The 19,324-nt window shown below is 44.4% G+C and overlaps 1 protein-coding gene across 6 annotated transcripts in view; it reads right to left on the reverse strand.

The window, feature by feature from the left end:
- Positions 1-18,775, reverse strand: part of cfap91 (cilia and flagella associated protein 91) — a 157,560-nt gene extending 138,785 nt beyond the window's left edge. For 4 of the 6 annotated variants that reach the window (XM_038801921.1, XM_038801919.1, XM_038801917.1 and 1 more), the window contains exons 1-2: positions 18,581-18,775; positions 2,066-2,142 (exon numbers count right to left, since the gene is read on the reverse strand). In XM_038801921.1, coding sequence (XP_038657849.1) covers positions 2,066-2,142; positions 18,581-18,656 — 153 coding nt within the window. In that variant the 5' untranslated portion in view covers positions 18,657-18,775. Of the gene's footprint in view, positions 1-2,065; positions 2,143-2,654; positions 2,781-4,104; positions 4,291-18,580 lie in introns of those variants that run through there. The other 2 variants (XM_038801923.1, XM_038801922.1) reach the window with 2 other exon arrangements.
- Between the last annotated feature and the right edge of the window lie 549 nt (positions 18,776-19,324).

Genomic DNA, 19,324 nt, shown 5'->3' on the forward strand with positions numbered 1-19,324 from the left:
GTTTTTACGACGGCATTGGGACAAAAACAGAGAATTCAGCCCAGGGTGTATGTTTGCGCAGACGATTTATTGTTTTATATCAGAACCGATGGGTAACATAATGGAACTTCACCAAAGTTTTGCATCTTTTTCAGGATGTAAATTAAACGTGAAAAGAGTGAATACTTTGTGGCCGGCGGGAGTAGGGGCAGGGGTGGGGGGGCTAACATTTCACAGGGCAGCAACCCACTTCAGGTATTTGGGGGTGCAGGTGGGTAGATCCGTAGGTACAAGTTTACTAGCTTGGTGGGGAGGGTGAAAGTGGATTCGGCCATTTTCGGGCTACAGGACCAGCCCAGGCTGCAGTCGGGTGCGGGGGCAGATGTTTTAGCCTTTGTCTCGCTGATTGCCTGGAGGGTCCTGTTGGGGCGGAGGTCAGCTTCTCCGCCCTGTGCCTCGACGTGGCGGAGGGGGGGGGGATCTACTGGAATTTCTGACTCTCAAGGTGACGTTTGAGCTGAGGGAGATGATGGAAGGTTTCTACAATTCATGGGGACTGTTAATGATGCACTTTCGAGAATTGGTTGCCATAGAACATTAGGTGGGGGGGGAAGAATTGGGTTATTCTTGTTCTTGAGTATACTGTTTACTGATTGACTGTTAATTTTCTTTTTTACTTGGAGTGTTGTACAGGTGATGTTTTGGTCTGTATATTGAATTGGATGCTGTTTGGGGGATTGGTATTGCATTTGTTTTTATTTGTTATCTTTTGATGTTTATTTGATGAAAATTTTGAAAATGAGGAGAATAAAAAGATTTAAAAACTGAAGCATCTCAAAACATCATCAGATGCTATCTGAAGAAACCTGGGAATTCACGAGAAAATAAAGCTTGAATACAATTTCCAGGAAAAATTATAACAACCGAAGATCCTAGTGAATAATATATTTGCCAAGCATAGTAGTCTATGAATTTCTATACATTTCAATAATAAATTGTTGAGCCACCCTGGGCAAGTGCACAGTCAATTCCAGCTCCATGTGCCCCGGAGTCACAACACAAGTGAATTAACCAATAATTCTCATGAACATTTCCGATGTCTCTGGTCGTTAGCTGCCCTATAATTGCAGTCACCCAGTTTGTAACTTGAACTACAATTACTGTTTATTTATAACAGAAATAATGGTTAAATATTAATAAGTACCTAATCCTGCTTTAACTTTCCACCCCCCCCCCACCCCACCCCACCCCCCACCCCACCCTCTACACACACACACACACACACACGACAGACAGACAAACACAGAGGGGATGAAAAAGGGGTAAGAAATGTAAACGAAAGAGGAAAAAAAAAGTCCTTGCTTCAGCTGATGGGTCCTTGCAGGCTTTCTCCACAGTAAGCTTGTGTATCACAGTCCTTGTTTTCCAGCCTGTACTCACAATGACCCTGGAGAGACAGAGTCCCTTTTTCATCAGACTTTGCTCTCAGTTTGTGCCCTGCGTTTAGGAATCCAACACCCACAGGCTTATTGGAGAGAGAGAGAGGGTGTGTGTGTGTGTGTGCTAGCTGGATCTTTTTTGAAGAGGCTTAGCCTCTGGAAAGGATTTAGCTGGATCTTTCACCTCTGCTGACAGAATTAAAAGTGAATCCAAAATGGAACCTTGAGGCTCTGTAAAAACATTCCAGAGGGATAATATCCAATCACCACCTGTTACCAGACAGAGCACAGCATTTCTGGGCCAATTAAATGCCAACCAGCCAAATTAATCAAGCTGAGTCAACACTGATGTCAGCCACCCTACACTCACCAACTTAAAACAGCACAGCCTTCTGGGTCCTTCTATTTGAATTAAAGGCACAGGCTGGTGACAGGCTGCTTTGCCTTAAAGTCACAGGTCCATTAAACATCCATGGATCAAAAATGTAACAGCAAAAATAAAAGGGTAAATGAGGGATTAAACCGGAACAGGAAGGACCTTTACAAAGTTCACAAAAAAAACAATACATTATTCACTAGAATGGGTTGAAGGAATCATTTATTTTTAGATTGCATCATATAGATAAAATACATTTGTGAATACTCACTATTCTGTTAACCGATGTGAATGCCTTCATGGACATCTTAGCATGATCCTTCTCACTGGCTACCGAATACAAAGGATCTGTAGTGGACAAGGGAAGTCATTTTGTTATTCAATAGCTCATAATCAGATTTTTTTTCTAACTTGATAGCAAGTATTGATGTATATAATTGCAATAAGAATGATTTCCTTTAATAGGAAATATCTACATGAATCCCTCAGCTCAAAATAGTTAACTTGTTTTTAAAAACGTATCTAAATGTAATATGAATTTTCATACACATTAAATAATTTGGTGATATTTTCATTGTGTTCTAATTTATACAAAAGTTAATTACATTTATATTCTGGGAAGATACCATTTCTGAAAACTACATGGCCAATTTAAAAACAGCAAGAGCTGAAACTGGTAGAGACGTCGCAGGGGAATATGGGACTAGAAATTTTAGTTGGGCTATTGCACCTCAGATTTGCAGCATGGCAGGACATCTGCCTGTCAGTCTGCCCCAGTAAGGACATTGCAAGTCCGTAATTTGTACAAATGGGTTGGGCACCTGCACAACCTAGTGCTCATTGCAATGTTGCCACCTTACCTAGCATACTGGCAGGAGTGAGGGGACAGTGGACTGCTCTGGCCAAAGGAAGACATTTTCATCCTGACGTGTTCCTTTGTGTCACTGCTGTTTTCTTATTAACAATCAACCTCCAAGAGATCAGCAATCAATCTATAATACAATTGATTGCCTTTTTAAATGGCATAGTGAATCCCATTTAATACTTATACCATATAAAGGCTGGGACCTGGGATGTCAGCTCAACAGTTGCAACTCTTATGATGTAACAATGGAGCTGATGGACCAAAGTAGCAACCTAAGAAAGGGATGGATATATGCTAAAATGTTGCCTTTCATCCAATTCACACAATTAAACCACCAAAAAAGTTAGGATTTTCTTTTTATCGTTTGGGGGTAGTACAGGACTTCAGTATCACTGAAAAAAGAGACACGTCAAAGCTTTTCAACTGGCACTCAACTGGACAACCACAAGAATACCAAGTGCAAAGGTAAAACCATTTATACTTAATTAGAAGAGTGCTGATTGGTAGGCAAATTAAATCAGATTGATAGAAGTGATGCTATGGAGAATGCACTAGTTAACTAGTGACCAACAGTTAACTGCCAAGCTTTGAATTAAAACCAGGAAGGTTGACTCTGATTGGTCAAGCTATTGTGAAATCAAATGAAAATTACTTATTGTCACAAGTAAGCTTTAAATGAAGTTATTGTGAAAAGCCCCTAGTCGCCACATTCCGGCGCCATAATATTGTCCATAAACCAGAGCATTGCCGTCACCTATTTTTTTCAGTTGAAACAGATGCAATGTGAACATGTTCTTTCTTGCAAAGAACAAGGCGCTGTATATTCACGTTTGTAGCTTCTAGTATGTGTCAAGTGTGCAACAATGCAAGCCTAACTGACAATCTTAAATGGTTGTTAGTGTATTTCTGAGAACACACAGCATTGCTCAGCAAATGTCCAATTGCGGAATCACATTTAATTTTGGATAGTGTGGCCGGGAATCCTGATCCAGCGGATAATCTTGTGGTAGGGTAAAAATCAGGATTCAATCCGGGTGGCAAACTGGTCGCAGTGCTCCGTGCCCACCCCACTGGCCATAGTGGGTTTTCCGACAGCCCAGTTGGGCGTCCTGCTAGAGGGAGCACCAGAGACATCATGACATGCAGACATACAGCTAATGAACACATAGAATAGGACACGACCAATGGGCAGTCAAGACACCCAGAGGAGACACTACCACGAGGGGGCATTACACAACCCATATACAAGGACAGGGCACACATGCTCTGTCTCTTTCAACAGGCGACACTTAGAGAATAGGATAGGGGCAGATCAGAAGCATCACACCCACCACGTGGCTTAGAGCAGACTGGTTAGTTAGACTGAGTTACTATAGTAAGATTAGCAGGAGAGTCAAACTCATAGAGAACTGTGCTAATGGTTCAATAAATCACATTGAACTTACTTCAAAGTCTGGAGTATCTTTTGGTCAAAGCTGCATCGAGTTGCAGCCTGTGTTATCCCAGAGTACATACCACAACAGAAATCTTTGAAGTTATTTGAGATACTTCCTGGAAGGGCAAGGTATCTCATAAATTTGAGCAACAAGTGAAGCTAGCCATTTTACGTTGCTATTATACAGGAGCAACACAAGTGGTGTTCACCAATAACAAAATGCTGCCATCAAGCCGAAAAGGTGTTCTGCCTTTCACACAAATGAGTTTGTGGCATATGAATTTCAGTGCCATTGTGATGCTAGGCCACCTACTCTGCACATATTTGGGTTGTGGGGGTGAAATCCACGCAAACAAGGGGAGAATGTGCAAACTCCACATGGACAGTGACTGGGATCGAACCTGGGACCTCAGCACTGTGAGGCAGCAGTTCTTTTTTTTTTATAATTTTAGTTTACCCAATTATTTTTTCCAATTAAGGGACAATTTAGCGTGGCCAATCCACCTTCTCTGCACATTTTTGGGTTGTGGGGGCGAAACCCACGCAGACACAGGGAGAATATGCAAACTCCACATGGACAGTGACCCAGAGCCGGGATCGAACCTGGGACCTCAGCGCCGTGAGGCGGTTGTTCTAACCACTAGGCCACCGTGCTGCCCTGAGGCAGCAGTTCTAACCACTGCGCCACCATACTGCCTAGAATAGATAAGTCAATAGAATGTTTTCAAGATAGTTTCCTGGGACCGCATGTTCTGGAGCCGACCAGAAGGTAGGCTATACTAGACCTGTATTGTGCAAATAAATATGATTCATTGATAACCTGATGGTAAAGGCCCCCTAGGTACGAGCGATCATAGGAATCTTGCATTCTGTTTGAGAGAAAGGAGTGTGCATCCAAAACTATTATTTTAAACTGAAAAAAGTGGAGCTAGCCAAAGTGGTAAAGTGATAGATCAACTAAAGTTCAGTGCCAGACATTTAAAAGGAATATTTCGGAATATACAGAATAGACACACTCCAATGAGAAAGAAAAATTCCAACCTTCCACACGGGGGTAAACTAAAGAGCTAAAGACAGTATTAAACTTAAAGAAAAAGCATATATTTGTGCAAAGACCAGTGGCAGATCAGAAAATTAGAAAGAATATAAAGAACATCAAAGAATGACAAAAAGATTGGCAAGGAGGAAAAAAGCTACAGTACAAGGAAAAGCTAGCCAGTAACATACATAGATATATAGATACATAGAAGATTGGAGCAAGGAGGAGGCCTTTTGGCCCATCGAGCCTGCTCCGCCATTCATCACAATCATGGTGATCATCCAACTCAACAGCCAAATCCTGCTTTCTCCCTGTAGCCTTTGATCCATTCTCCCCATGAGCTATATCCAGCCGCCTCTTGAATATATTCAAAATTTTAGCATCAACTACTTCCTGTGGTAATGAATTCCACAGGCTCACCACTCTGTGTGAAGAAGTGTCTCCTTAACTCTGTCCGAAATGGTTTACCCTGAATCCTCAGGCTGTGACCCCTGGTTCTGGACAAACCTATCATTGGTAACATCTTCCCTGCATCTACCTTGTCGAGCCCTGTTAGAATTTTATAAATCTCGATGAGATCCCCCCTCATTCTTCTGAACTCTTGCGAGAACCCAACCTAGTCAATCTCTCCTCATATGACAGTCCCGCCATCCCTGGAATCAGTCCGGTAAATCTTTGCTGCACTCCCTCGAAAGCAAGAACATCCTTCCTCAGAGAAGGAGACCAAAACGGCACACAATACTCCAAGTGTGGCCTCAACAAGGCACTGTACAATTGCAGCAACCCATCCCTGCTTCTATACTCGAAAACTCTTACAATGAAGGCCAACATACCATAAGCCTTTTTTAAAATTGCCTGCTGCACCTGCATGCTTACCTTCAGTGAATGATGCACACTCCCCTCTCCCAATTTACAACCATTCACGTAGTAATCTGCCTTCCCGTTTTTGCTTCTAAAATGAATAACCTCACACTTAACCAAATTATACTGCATCTGCCATTGGTTTGCCCACTCGCCCAACCTGTCCAGATCTTGCTGTAGGATCCCTGCATCCTCCCACCTAATTTGGTATCATCTGCAAACTTTGAGATGTTACATTTTGTTCCCTCATCCAAATCATTAATATATATTGTGAATGGCTGGGGTCCCAGCACCGATCCCTGTGGTCCCCCCACTAGTCACTGCCTGCCAATTTTAAAAGGGCCCATTAATCCCTACTCTTTGTTTGCTCTCTGCCAGCCAGTTTTCTATCCACCTCAATAATTTCCCCTAATCCCATGCGCTTTAATTTTGCACAATAATCTCTTATGCGGGACTTTGTCAAACGCCTTCTGAAAGTCCAAATATACCACATCGACTGGTCCCCCTTGTCGAGTGTACTGGTTACCTCTTCAAAGAATTCCAACAGATTTGTCGAGCATGATTTACCCTTCATAAATCCATGCTGACTCTGACTAATCATGCCACTGCTTTCTAAATGTTCCGCTGTAAAGTCCTTGATAATGGATTCAAGCATTTTCCCCACTACCGATGTTAGGCTTACTGGTCTATAATTCCCTGCTTACTCTCTACTGTAGCCACCTGGGTTGGCCACTTCCTCACACAAAATGGAAGAATGGACAGTTGTAAAGAGATAAGCAGTTTTCAGAATCCCCTGTGTATTCTAGCTGCTAAAGAAACCAGACAGCATTGTAACTAACGAGCTGCGCATATTAAGTGAGCGATTCCCGATGATTCCCACTATGGACACAACAATTAGAAGAGATTGAAACATTCTATAGAAGGTCAGACATCCCGGCGCCAGTGGAGTCTGAAACAAAAGACACAAATAAGGTGGAAAGAACCGCCCAGTGATCGAGGAACAGCCCTGTTATTGGGGAAATTCAAATCAATCGATTGGGAAGAGACCCAATCGATTGCAAGTTTATAGAGGGTCCGCCCAGAAGGGCGCGAAGCCTCTGGGACCTATAAAAGTCAGGTCCCAGGACTGATTCTTTCTTCTTGACCAGCCGGCCCTCCCAGCAGAACACCTTTGCAGCAGAAGACCTTGAGAAGGAGAGGCCTGGTCAGCAGCCGCCATCAAGTAAGTGTCATATAACACACGCTACGAGCGTAGACACTCCTGACCCCTTTAGTCCACACCAACTGGAAGCCTGCGGATCCAGGACAAAGCAAGAGGCCATTGTTCCCTGATCCGGCAGTTCTCTTATTCCAGATAAGTATTGGCCTGTTAGTGGTAGGAATAGCCTAGTCTTTTAGTGTTATATGCACGAGTAGTAAATAACTGTAATAATAAACATGTCTTGTTTGAACTTACTAACTGGTGTATTGAGTCATTGGTCTGAACTTGAATCTTGTGGTGGTATCATAAGGATACCTGGCGACTCTAGAGCCAAGGAATAAAACAGAGCCATTTGAGTGTAAAGCACACTCACCCAGAACGAGCAACAATACCTCCCTTTTTGAATATTGGAGTGACGTGAGCTACTCTCCAATCTGCAGGGACAGTTCCAGAGTCTATAGAAACCCAGAAGGTGACCACCAATGCATCCACTATTTCCAGAGCCACCACCTTAAGCACTCTGGGATGCAGATTCTCAGGCCCTGAGGATTTATCCGCCTTCAATCCCATCAGTTTTCCCAACACCATTTATCTACTAATGTTGATCTCCCTCAGTTCTTCCCTCTCACTAAACCTTTCAACATTTCTGGGATCTGATTTGTGAAGTCAGAACCAAAGTATGTATTTAATTGCTCAGCCATTTCTTTGTCCCTTATTATGCATTCCCCTGTTTCTCTCTGCAGGTGGCCTACATTTCTCTTTACCAATCTCTTTCTCTTCACATAAATGTAGAAACTCTTGCTGTCAGTCTTTATGTTCCCTGCAAGCTTCCTTTCGTACTGTACTTTCCCCTTCTTAATCAATCCCTTCGTCCTTCTTTGCTGAATTCTAAACTGCTCCCAATCCTCAAACCTATTATTTTTCTTGGCCAATCTGTATGCTTCTTCCTTGGATCGGATATGATTTCTAATTTCCTTTGTAAGCCATGGATTGGTCCTATTATCCCCTTTGCTTTTGTGCCAGACAGGAATTAACAGTTGCTGTAGTACCCCCATGCGTTCCTTGAATGTTTGCCATTGTCTATCCACTGTCATCCTTAAGTAACTCTCTCCAATCTATCAAGGCCAACTCACGTCTCATATCCTCGTAGTTCCCTTTATTAAAATTCAGCACCCTAGTTTCCGAATCAACTACTATAAAGGTGGCCAGTAGGTTTCTCATGATATTTCAATAAGAAAAGTTAACAAAGTGAGCATTGGTCCTATAAAAGTGCTTCTGGGGAATTGGTAATGGAATGTAGGGCTATGGTGGATGAATTAAATAGGTATTTTGCACCTGTCTTCACTATAGAGAATACCACTAACATAGTTGTAAATCAGGAAATGGAAGAGAGGGAGGAACTCAGGAAAATTACTATCACCAGGGAAGTTGTACTGAGCAAATTGTTGGCTCTACAGGCTGACCCTAAGATCTAAGAAGTGGCTAATGAAATAATTGATGCATTAGTTTTAATTTTCCAAAATTCCCTAGATTCGGGGAAAGTTCCATTAGATTGTAAGATGCGGAGGGAGACAGATGGGAGGGACACAGAATACAGAAAACTATAGGCCAGATAGCTTAACATTTGTCATAAAGAAAATATTAGAAGCCACTATTAAAGATGTTATAGCAGGGCACATAGAAAAATTCAAGGCAATGGCGCAGAGTCAACATGGTTTTGTGAACGGGAAATCATGTTTAACCGATTTATTGGAGTTCTTTGAAGGAGTCATATATGCTGTAAAAAAGGAGGAACCGGTGAATATACTGTACTTAGATTTGCAGAAGGCCTTTGATAAGGTGCCAGATCAAAGGTTATTGCGTAAAATAAAAGCTCATGCGTGTAGGCAGTAACATATTGGCATGGATTGAAGATTGTCTTGCTAACAGAAAACAGAGTTGGCATAAATGGATCTTTTTCTAGATGAGCAGTATGCCACTGCAATGAATGCTGGGCGTCAACTCTTCCAACTCTTTACAATTTATATAAATGGCTTGGATGAAGGGGCTAAATGTATGATTGTGAAATTTGCTGATGATAAAAATATAGGTAGAAAAGTAAACTGTGAACAGCACATGAAGACACTACGAAAGGACATAGGTAGGTTAAGTGAGTGGGCAGAAATCTGGCAAATGAAGTATTATGTGGGCAATTGTGAAATTGACCATTTTCCATGAAAAAATAAAAAAAGAAGCTGATTATCTAAATGGTGAGAGATTACAGAGCTCTGTGGTGCAGAGGGGTCTGCGTGTCCACGTATGCGTGGGTTTCCTCCGGGTGCTCCGGTTTACTGCCACAAGTCCTGAAAGACGTGCTGTTAGGTAATTTGGACATTCTGAGTTCGCCCTTCATGTACCCGAACATGCCCTGGAATATGGCGACTAGGGATTTTCACAGTAACTTCATTGTAGTGTTAATGCAAGCCTCCTTTTGACAATAAAGATTATTATTATTAATTCATAAATCACAAAAGGCTGGTATACAGATAGAGCAGGAAATTAGGAAGGCTGGGCAGCACGGTGGCACAGTGAGTTAGCATTGCTGCCTCACTGCGCCGAGGTCCCAGGTTCGATCCCGGCTCAGAGTTACTGGCCGTGTGGAGTTTGCACATTCTCCCCGTGTTTGCGTGGGTTTCGCCCCCACAACCCAAAGATGTGCAGGGTGTGTGAATTGGCCATTCTAAAATGCCCCTTAATTGGAAAAAATGAATTGGGCACTCTAAATTTATAAACAAAAAAGAAATTAGGAAAGCTGACAAAATGTTTTATTAATTACAAAAGTAGGGAGGTTATGTTTCAGTTGTATAGGGCACTCGTGAGACCACATCTGGAGTATTGTGTACAATATTGGTCTCCTTATTTAAGGATAGATGTAATTGAGTTAGAAGCAGTTTGGAGGTTTACTAGACGAATACCAGGAATGAACATAACACAAGAACTAGGAACTAGGAGCAATTCATCCCCTCGAGCCCACTCCACCATTCAATACAATCATGGCTGATCGCATCATGGATTCAACTCCACCATCCTGCCCATTCTCCATAACCCTTCAACTCATTACTAATTAAAAATCTGTCTAACTCCTTAAACGCACTCAATGGCCCAGCATCCACTGACTCTTGGGTAGTAAATTCCACAGATTCATGACCTTTCAAGAGAAGTAATTTCCCCTCATCTCTTTTAAATCTGCTACAGTTTAACCTAAAGCTATGGGGGGGACGATTCTCCGATATTGAGGCCAAGTGTTCGCGCTGTCGTGAACGCTGTCGCGTTTCACGATGGCACGAACAGGGCCCGGGCATGACCTATTCTGGCCCGCACAGGGGGCCAGCACGGCGTTGGAGTGGTTCATGCCGCTCCAGCCTCCTTACACAGCGCCAAATGGGCACTGCATCAACCCGCGCATGCGCAGTTGGGCCGTGCCATCCAGCGCATGCACGGGGAACTTCTTACGCGAGCCGGCCCCGAGCCAACATGGGGTCGGTGTTCAGGGGCCGGCCGCGGCTGAAACTAGGCCCCGGGGGGGAGGGGGGGGGGGGCGGCCCGCCAATCGGTGGGCACCGATTGCAGTCCAGACCCCTTCGGAGCCCCTCCCCCCCCCAGTGAAGGAGCCCCCCACCCCCACCCCACAGGCTGCCCCCCAAGCCTTCGCGATGAGTACCCGCCGGCAGCGACCAGGTGTGGACAACGCCAGCGGGAATGTCATTTTATTCGCCGGCCGGAGAATCGCTGTTCGCCGTTTGCAGCGATTCTCCGAGCGACCGGGCGATTCTCAAGCCGCTGGTTTTGGAGGGGGGGGGGGGGGGGGAGGGGGGGGGGGGGGGGGGGGGAGAGAATTATGCGCAGGGGTCGGGGCAGCGTGGCACGATTCGTGCGGTGCCCCACCGATTCTACCACCCAGTATGGGGGGGGGAGAATACCGCCCATGATCTCTCATTCTAGATTGTACGACAAGAGGAAGTATCTGCTGTCTATCTACTTTGCCAATACCGTTTATCATCTTATATACCTCAAAGAACAATACAGCACAGGAACAGACCCTACGGCCCTCGAAGCCTGTACCAGTCATGATACCACCCTTGGCCAAAACCCTCAGCACTTCCTAGTGCCGTATCCCTCGATACCCATCCTATCCACGTATTTGCCGAGATGTCTTTTGAATGCCGTTAATGTACCCTGGCAACGGGTTCCAGGTATTCACCACCCTCTGTGCAAAAAAACCTGCCTTGCACATCTCCTCTAAACTTTGCCCCATGGACCGTAAACCTATGCCCCAGAGTGAGTGACCCTTCCACCGTGGGAAAGAGTGCCTGCCCATCCACTTTGTCCATGACTCTCATAATCATGTAGACCTCTATCAAGTCGCCCCTCAACCTCCATCGTTCCAATGAAAACAGTTCGAGACTAGTTAGCCTCTCCGCATAGCTAACATCCTCCAGACCAGGCAACATCCTGGTAAATCTGCTCTGCACCCTCTCCACATTCTTCTGGTAGTGTGGCGACCAGAATTGTTCGCAATATTTCTAGTGCGGCCTTACCAAGGTTCTGTACAACTGCAGCATGACTTGCCAGTTTTTATACACAATGCACCATTTAATGAAGGCAAGCATTCCATATGCTTTCTTGACTACCTTGACCACTTGTGATGCCACTTTCAATGATCTGTGGATCTGCATACCCATTTCTCTGATTTTCTACATTCCTAAGAGTTTCACCATTTACGGTATATTTCCCCTCTATGTTAGACCTACCAAAATGCATTATCGCACATTTGTCTGGATTAAACTCCATTGGCTATTTCTTTGCCCAAGTCTCCAACCTATCTATGTGCTGCTGTATCCTCTGACGATCCTCAACACGATCTGCCACTCCACCAACCTTGGTGTCATCTGCGAACTTACTAATCAGACCAGCTACATTTTCCTGCAAATCATTTATGTATACTGCAAACAACAGAGGCCCCAGAGCAGATTATGGAACCATAGAATTTACAGGGCAGAAGGAGGCCATTCGGCCCATCGAGTCTACACCGGACGCTGAAAGAACACTCTACCTAAACCCATACCTCCACCCTATCCCCGTAACCTATCAACCCCACCTAACATTTGGACACTACTGGGAAATTTAGCATGACCAATCCATCTAACCCACACATCTTTGGACTATGGGAGGAAACCGGAGCACCCGGAGGAAACCCACGCAGACACGGGGAGAACGCGCAGACCCAAGCCGGGAATCGAACCCGGGTCCCTGGCTCTGTGAAGCAACAGTGCTAACCACTGTGCTACCCCACCGCCCCTGTGGAACACCATTAGTCACAACCTTCCATTGAGTAAAACACCCTTCCACTGCTACCCTTTGCCTTCTGTGACCGAACCAGTTCTATATCCATCTTGCCACCTTACCTTTGATCCCATGTGACTTCACCTTTTGTACTAGTCTACCATGAGGCATCTTGTCAAAGGCTTTACTGAAGTCCATGTAAACAACATCTACTGCCCTCCCCTCATCAATCATCTTCGTCGCCTCCTCAAAAACTCGATCAAGTTAGTGAGGCACAACCTTCCCTTCGCAAAACCATGCTGTCTATTGCTAATGAATCTAATTGTTTCCAAATCCTGGCCCTGAGAATTCTCTCCAATAATTTACCTACTACCGACGTGAGGCTCACCGGCCTATAGTTTCCTGGATTATCCCCGTTACCTTTCTTAAACAGCGGTACCACATTAGCTATTCTCCAGTCCTCTGGGATCGCACCTGTAGCCAATGAGGATACAAAGATGTCCAGCAATTTCCTCCCTTGCTTCCCTCAGTATTCTGGGTAAATCCCATCCGGCCCAGGAGGCTTATCTACTTTAATGTCTTTTAAAACATCCAATACCTCCTCCTTTTTGATGTCAACATGCCGCAGACTGTCGACACACCCTACCCAAGAATCATCTTCCACAAGGTCCTTTTCTTTGGTGAACTCTGATGCAAAGTACTCATTTAATACCTCGCCCTTTTCCTCTGACTCAACACATAGATTCCCCCCTAAGTAGTCCAATCCTTTCCCTGGACACCCTCTTGCTTTTTACATATGAATAAAAAGCTTTGGGATTCACCTTGGTCTTACTTGCCAAGGACATTTCATGACCCCTCCTAGCCCTCTTAATTTCCTGCTTAAGTACCTTCCTACTTTCTTTTTACTTAAGGGTTTCAACTGTCCCCACCCTTCTAGACTATACAAAACCCTCTTTTTTTCTTTTTGACGAGGTTCACAATATCCCTCGTCATTCAAGGCGCTCTAAACTTCCAATATTTTTCCTTTGTTCTCTCAGGAACATGACTTTCCTGAATCCTAATCAACTGTCACTTTAAAGACTCCCATATGTCCGATGTTGATTTAACCTCCAACAGCTATACCCAATCCAAATTCTTTCATTCCTGTCTAATGTTATCGTAATTTGCCTTTCCCCAGTTTAGCTTCTGAACGCGAGGGTTACCCTCATCCCGATCCAAAAGTACCCTAAAATTCACAGAATTGTGGTCACTCCTCCAAAAATGTTCCCCTACTGAAACCTCAACCACCTGTCCAGGCTCATTCCCCAGTACCAGGTCCAGTACTGCCCCTTCCTTAGTTGGACTATCTACATATTGCATCAAGAAGCCTTCCTGGATACACCGTACAAACTCTGCCCCATCCAAGCCCCTTGCACTAAGCAAGTCCCAGTCAATATAGGTGAAGTTAAAATCCCTTCCCACAACAACCCTGTTACTTTTGCACCTATCTAAAATCTCTCTACCTATCTGCTCCTCTATCTCTCGCTGGCAGTTGGGGGACCTGTAATAAACCCCCAACATTGTGATTTCCCCCTTCTTGTTCCTGAGCTCTACCCAGCTTGCCACATTGTATAAGCCCTCCGAGGTGTCCTCCCGCAGTACGGCTACAATATTCTCCTTAACCTGTAATACTACTCCCCCACCCCTTTTACATCCCCTCTATCTCTCCTGAAGCATCTATATCCTCCAATGTTCAGCTGCCAATCCTGTCCTTCCTTTAACCACGTTTCTGTGATAGCCACAACATCATAGTTCCAAGTACCAGTAAACGCTCCACCTTCATCTGCCTTACCTGCTACACTTCTGGCATTGAAACAAATACACTTCAAACCACTACATTTGAACAGACAGGGTGATTTTTTTTCACTTATTTTTGTTCTCTATTTCCCCTTCAGTTATTATTTTACATATAGAATAACAGATATCCAGAATTGACTTAAATGCTGGAATCTAAGCGAGGAGTTTGTGCTGGTTTATATAGAGAACAACAGTTGGCCGGGCGTGAGTTACAGCCTGGAATCTATTTAAAAAAAAAAAAAAATTTTAGAGTACTCAATTTTCTTTTTCCAATTAAGGGGCAATTTAGCGTGGCCAATCCACCTAATCTGCACATCTTTGCGTTGTGGGGGTGAAGCACACGCAGACATGGGGAGAATATGCAAACTCCACACGGAGTGACCCAGAGCCGGGATTCGAACCCGGGTCCTCAGCACCGCAGCCCCAGTACTGCGCCACATGCCGCCCAAGCCTGGAATCTAATTGATGGGTTCGGGATGATTTACATATAGAATAACAGATCCCCAGGAGTGAGTTACAGACAGGAATCTAATTGAGGGTTTTGTGTGGTTCAAATATGGAAAAGCAGATACCCGGGACTGAGTTACAGAGTGGAATCTCGAATTGTAGAGGAACAGAGGGACCTTAGAGCCCATGTCCACAAGTCTGTGCCAGTAGCAGGAAAGGATGATAAAATGGTTACAAACACATTCTGAATAAATTTCCTTTACTAGCCACAGCATAGAATATAAGAGAAGAAAGCTTACGCTTATAACTTTATCTTTATAGCATGCTAGTTAAGCCACAGTTAGAGTAACATGTATAGGTCAGGTCACCACATTCCCGAAAGGAAGTGGTCACTTTGGTTGGATAATGAAATTTACCAGGACATCAAAGACATAAAGCACTGAATGGCCTCCTTCTATGCCATAAAATATGTGTATAAACAACAGCACTTTTTACAAAAATATAGTTTTAATGTATTGTTATTTCTCCGGAGAGAAACAGTTTTTAAATGTATATTGAGTTATCTGTGCTCAAACAAAATGCTGCTGCTTTCATGCACCCTGGAAAAGTGCAGATACAGCACTGAGCTTAATTATTCAGCTACTACCCTACATGTTGCCTTGAAACCATTGTCAAAATACAAGAATCCCTTCAACCTGTGAACATTCAAAATGGCCACCCTGTACTGATCATATTTCATTATGAGCATGAGATTTTGTTTTTAAATAGTATTATCATTCTGATTTAAGTAGGTTCAGTTCCTGTAACATTAGACTGTGTGCTGCTTGTGACAGCTACAGAGCAAAATTTCCATTTTTGCTTTTATTCATATTTTAAAAATTTAAACAAGCAAACTAAATGAGAGGTCAAATTGATTGTATGATAATGCAACTATATCAGCTACTGCATCATTGAAACATCCCTTGTTTATTAGTAGTTGCTTATTTGCAAACACTTTACGACCATAACACTGCAGATTTTACTATTAGGGAAAGAGAACTGAAGCACAAAATATCTTCAGGAAAATTGTCTGACATTAAAATTTATTCTTTCACAGGGCATGAGCATCGTTGGCTAGGCCAGCATTTATTACCCACTTCTAATTTCTCTTAAGATGGTGACTGTAATTGACAATTAAACTTTCACAGTGGTGAAGTTAGTTATTTCCTGATGTTTTAGAAAATAACATTGGAAAAAACACAAATCTTGCAAGTTTCTCCAATGCATCAGTGAGGACAGCACGGTAGCATAGCGGTTAGCACAATTGCTTCACAGCCCCAGGGTCCCAGGTTCGATTCCCAGCTTGGGTCACTGTCTGCGTGGAGTCTGCACGTTCTTCCCGTGTGTGTGCAGGTTTCTTCCGGGTGCTCCGGTTTCCACCCACAGTCCAAAGATGTGCAGGTTATTTGGATTGGCCATGCTAAATTGCCCTTAGTGTCCAAAATTGCCCTTAGTGTTGGGTGGGATGACTGGGTTATGGGGATAGGGTGGAGGTGTGGGCTTGGGTAGGGTGCTCTTTCCAAGAGCCGGTGCAGACTCGATGGACCGAATGGCCTCCTTCTGGACTGTAACTTCTATGATTCTATGAAATGCCATGGTAGAGCTCCACACATACCAAGCTGGTCCACCGCGTGGTCCACCAGGTGCAGACGGAAGCAGGGAGGGAGGAGGACCTCCTTGTGAGCCTGGTCAAGCTGGACATTAATGTGTCCAGGCAGATGGTTGAGGGGGACGTCCGTCCTGACTGAATGTCCCTCTTCCATAGCTATGTTCACTGCCAGGTGTCCGTGGAAAGGGAGGTGGTGTCTGTTGGCATGATCGAGGCGTTCCATGCCCGGTGGCCACCAGTGGGGCAAGGGGTGCTTTATCAACCCTTTAATCATATTTGTATTGATATTTTAAGTTTCCTTTGAGATTCTGTTTACTTTGATGCAGTATCTCCTGAAGAGGCTGCCTTTAATTTATCCCTCAATTTGTTGATTTAGGTTATTTGGTTACCCAAAAGAAGCACTCTAGGCTGGTCCCAGCTGCAATCCATGGTCTGTGCTGAATTTGCTAACCTCAATGAGGATGGAAGAAGTACAACTGGCCTCAATACCACAGAATCATAGAATCCCTACACTGCAGAAGGTCATTTGGTCCATTGAGTCTGCACCAACCCTCTCCCCTGCCCTATACCTTGTAACCCCACCTTTGGATACTTAGAGCAAATGGAGAATGGCCAATCCACCTAACCTGACCATCTTTGGACTGTGGGAGGAAACCGGAGCACTGAGGGGCTGGTTTAGCACAAATAGCTGGCTTTTAAAACAGACCAAGGCAGGCCAACAGCGCAGGTTCAATTCCTATACCAGCCTCTCCAGACAGGCGCTGGAATGTGGCAACTTAGGGGCTTTTCACAGTAACTTCATTTGAAGCCGACTTGTGACAATAAGCGATTTTCATTTCATTTCGAGGAAACAGACACAGGAAGAATGTGCAAACTTCACACAGACAGCCACCCGAGGTCCCAAAGATGAGGAGAAATCAGTCAGGGTTGTTGCTCCTATTAGTGAGTAGTATATATTAAAATATGGGAAAATGGGAAATGGTCCATTTGACAGGAAGAATTAAAAAAAGCATATTGTCTAAATGGGGAGAGATTATAGAGCTCTAAGATTCAGAGCGAGATGTGTGTCCTAGTGCATGTGCCACAAAAGGCTCGTGTGCAGGTACAGCAAATACTTAGGAAAGCTAATAGAATATTATTTATTGAGAGAGGATTAGATTACAAATGTTTGAAAAAGGGGTCGCTTATTGAAGACAGAGATGAGGAAAAGTTTTTTCTCGCAGGATCCCGAGTCTTTGGAATTTTCTTCTTCAAAATAAGGTAGAAGCAGAGTGTTTGAATATTTTTAATGATGTGGAGATGCCGGCGTTGGACTGGGGTGAGCACAGTAAGAAGTCTTACAACACCAGGTTAAAGTCCAACAGGTTTGTTTCAAACACGAGCTTTCGGAGCACGGCTCCTTCTTCAGGTGAAGAAGGAGCCGTGCTCCGAAAGCTCGTGTTTGAAACAAACCTGTTGGACTTTAACCTGGTGTTGTAAGACTTCTTACTGTGAATATTTTTAAGGCAGAGCTAGGTAAGATTCTTGATTAACAAGGGGGTGGAAGGTTATGGGGCGCGAGCGGGCGGGCAAGCGGGGGGTGCAGTGTGGGGATATAGGAATGTCAGGTTGAAGCTACAATCAGATTAGCTGTGGTCTTATTGAATGGAGGAGCAGGCTCCTGTGGCTCGTATGTAGAAAGCAGAACCCAAAAGATTACTCCAAACTGGTCAGAATGGAAATGGGAGAATGCAGCTGGTTAACGTGCGGATGGAGATGGGGTGCAGATTCCTGGGTCATTGCGACCTCATTCGCAGGCGGGGGACCCTGGTTCGGAATAGACAGACCAAACATCACCAACTGCGGATCGTTTACCGCCCGTTTTGCGCCACCGTCCGAGACGAATTAGGATGGCCCTGAGGCGAGAAGAGCAGCATTGCTGCATCGTCCGTGAAACAACAACATAGACGACCAACTGGACGGTGCGCGGTAAGCAAAAGGAGAATGGAAACGGGGAGCAGATCACGGAGGAGGAAGAAGGGTGTTTTTTAAAGAAAACCAAACGACAAGAAACAGCACACGGCGACAGAAGAAGATGTTTGCAGAGGAGTCTAATTGCTGCAGGCAGCACAGAGATGGCGAGGCGGCTTTACCATAGATGTAGTCATGGGCTCTCTCGGGTTTGAACCGCTGCTTCTCCTGCAGACTCTGAGTGACAGTGAAACTCATGCTGCTCCACTTTGAGGCACCCTCTCTGATATTCCCAGCACAGTGTCGACGAGCTGTTATCGACTACAATTCACCCCTTTGAAATCTTGTTTGTAGCGTGAGGTCAGTAACCATAGTAACAGCCGCAACCAAGGAGGGTGGGGGTGCGTGATAGGCCCACAGTGAATGATAACATCCACACACACTGCCACCTCTCCACCAGTGTGCTTACAGCAGCAAGGGAGTTAAAATTTTCTAAAAAAAAGTAATAAACTTGTTCCGTTAATGTAATCCCCCCCCCCCCCCCCCCCAGTCAATCTTAGGAAACTTGTGTTTTTTTCCCTTGACCTGAAACTTGAGGGAAGGGGTGGTAGACTTTGTGCAATATTTATCTCCTGGTTCACAGTGCATCAGCCAGGAGTTGGGGGACCAAGTTTGTTCCAGATTTTCTAGGGATTAAAGCAGTGTTTTTCAAATGTTTTTTCCTGGGCCCCACTTTTGGCAACCAGCCAACCTTCAGGACCCACATTGGCCAACTTTCGTGACACATGTTCGCTTACTTTTCAAAGGGGAGCCTGCTTTATCCTCAGGACCTCATTTGAATCTGGTTCAAAGGAGCAGAAGCAATATATATCAGGGCACATATCAGGTGCAGACTTCAGCCAGGTTCTTTGTACTATCTTCATCTT

This window comes from Scyliorhinus canicula, chromosome 7 (assembly GCF_902713615.1).
Source record: "Scyliorhinus canicula chromosome 7, sScyCan1.1, whole genome shotgun sequence".
Lineage (NCBI taxonomy): Eukaryota > Metazoa > Chordata > Chondrichthyes > Carcharhiniformes > Scyliorhinidae > Scyliorhinus > Scyliorhinus canicula.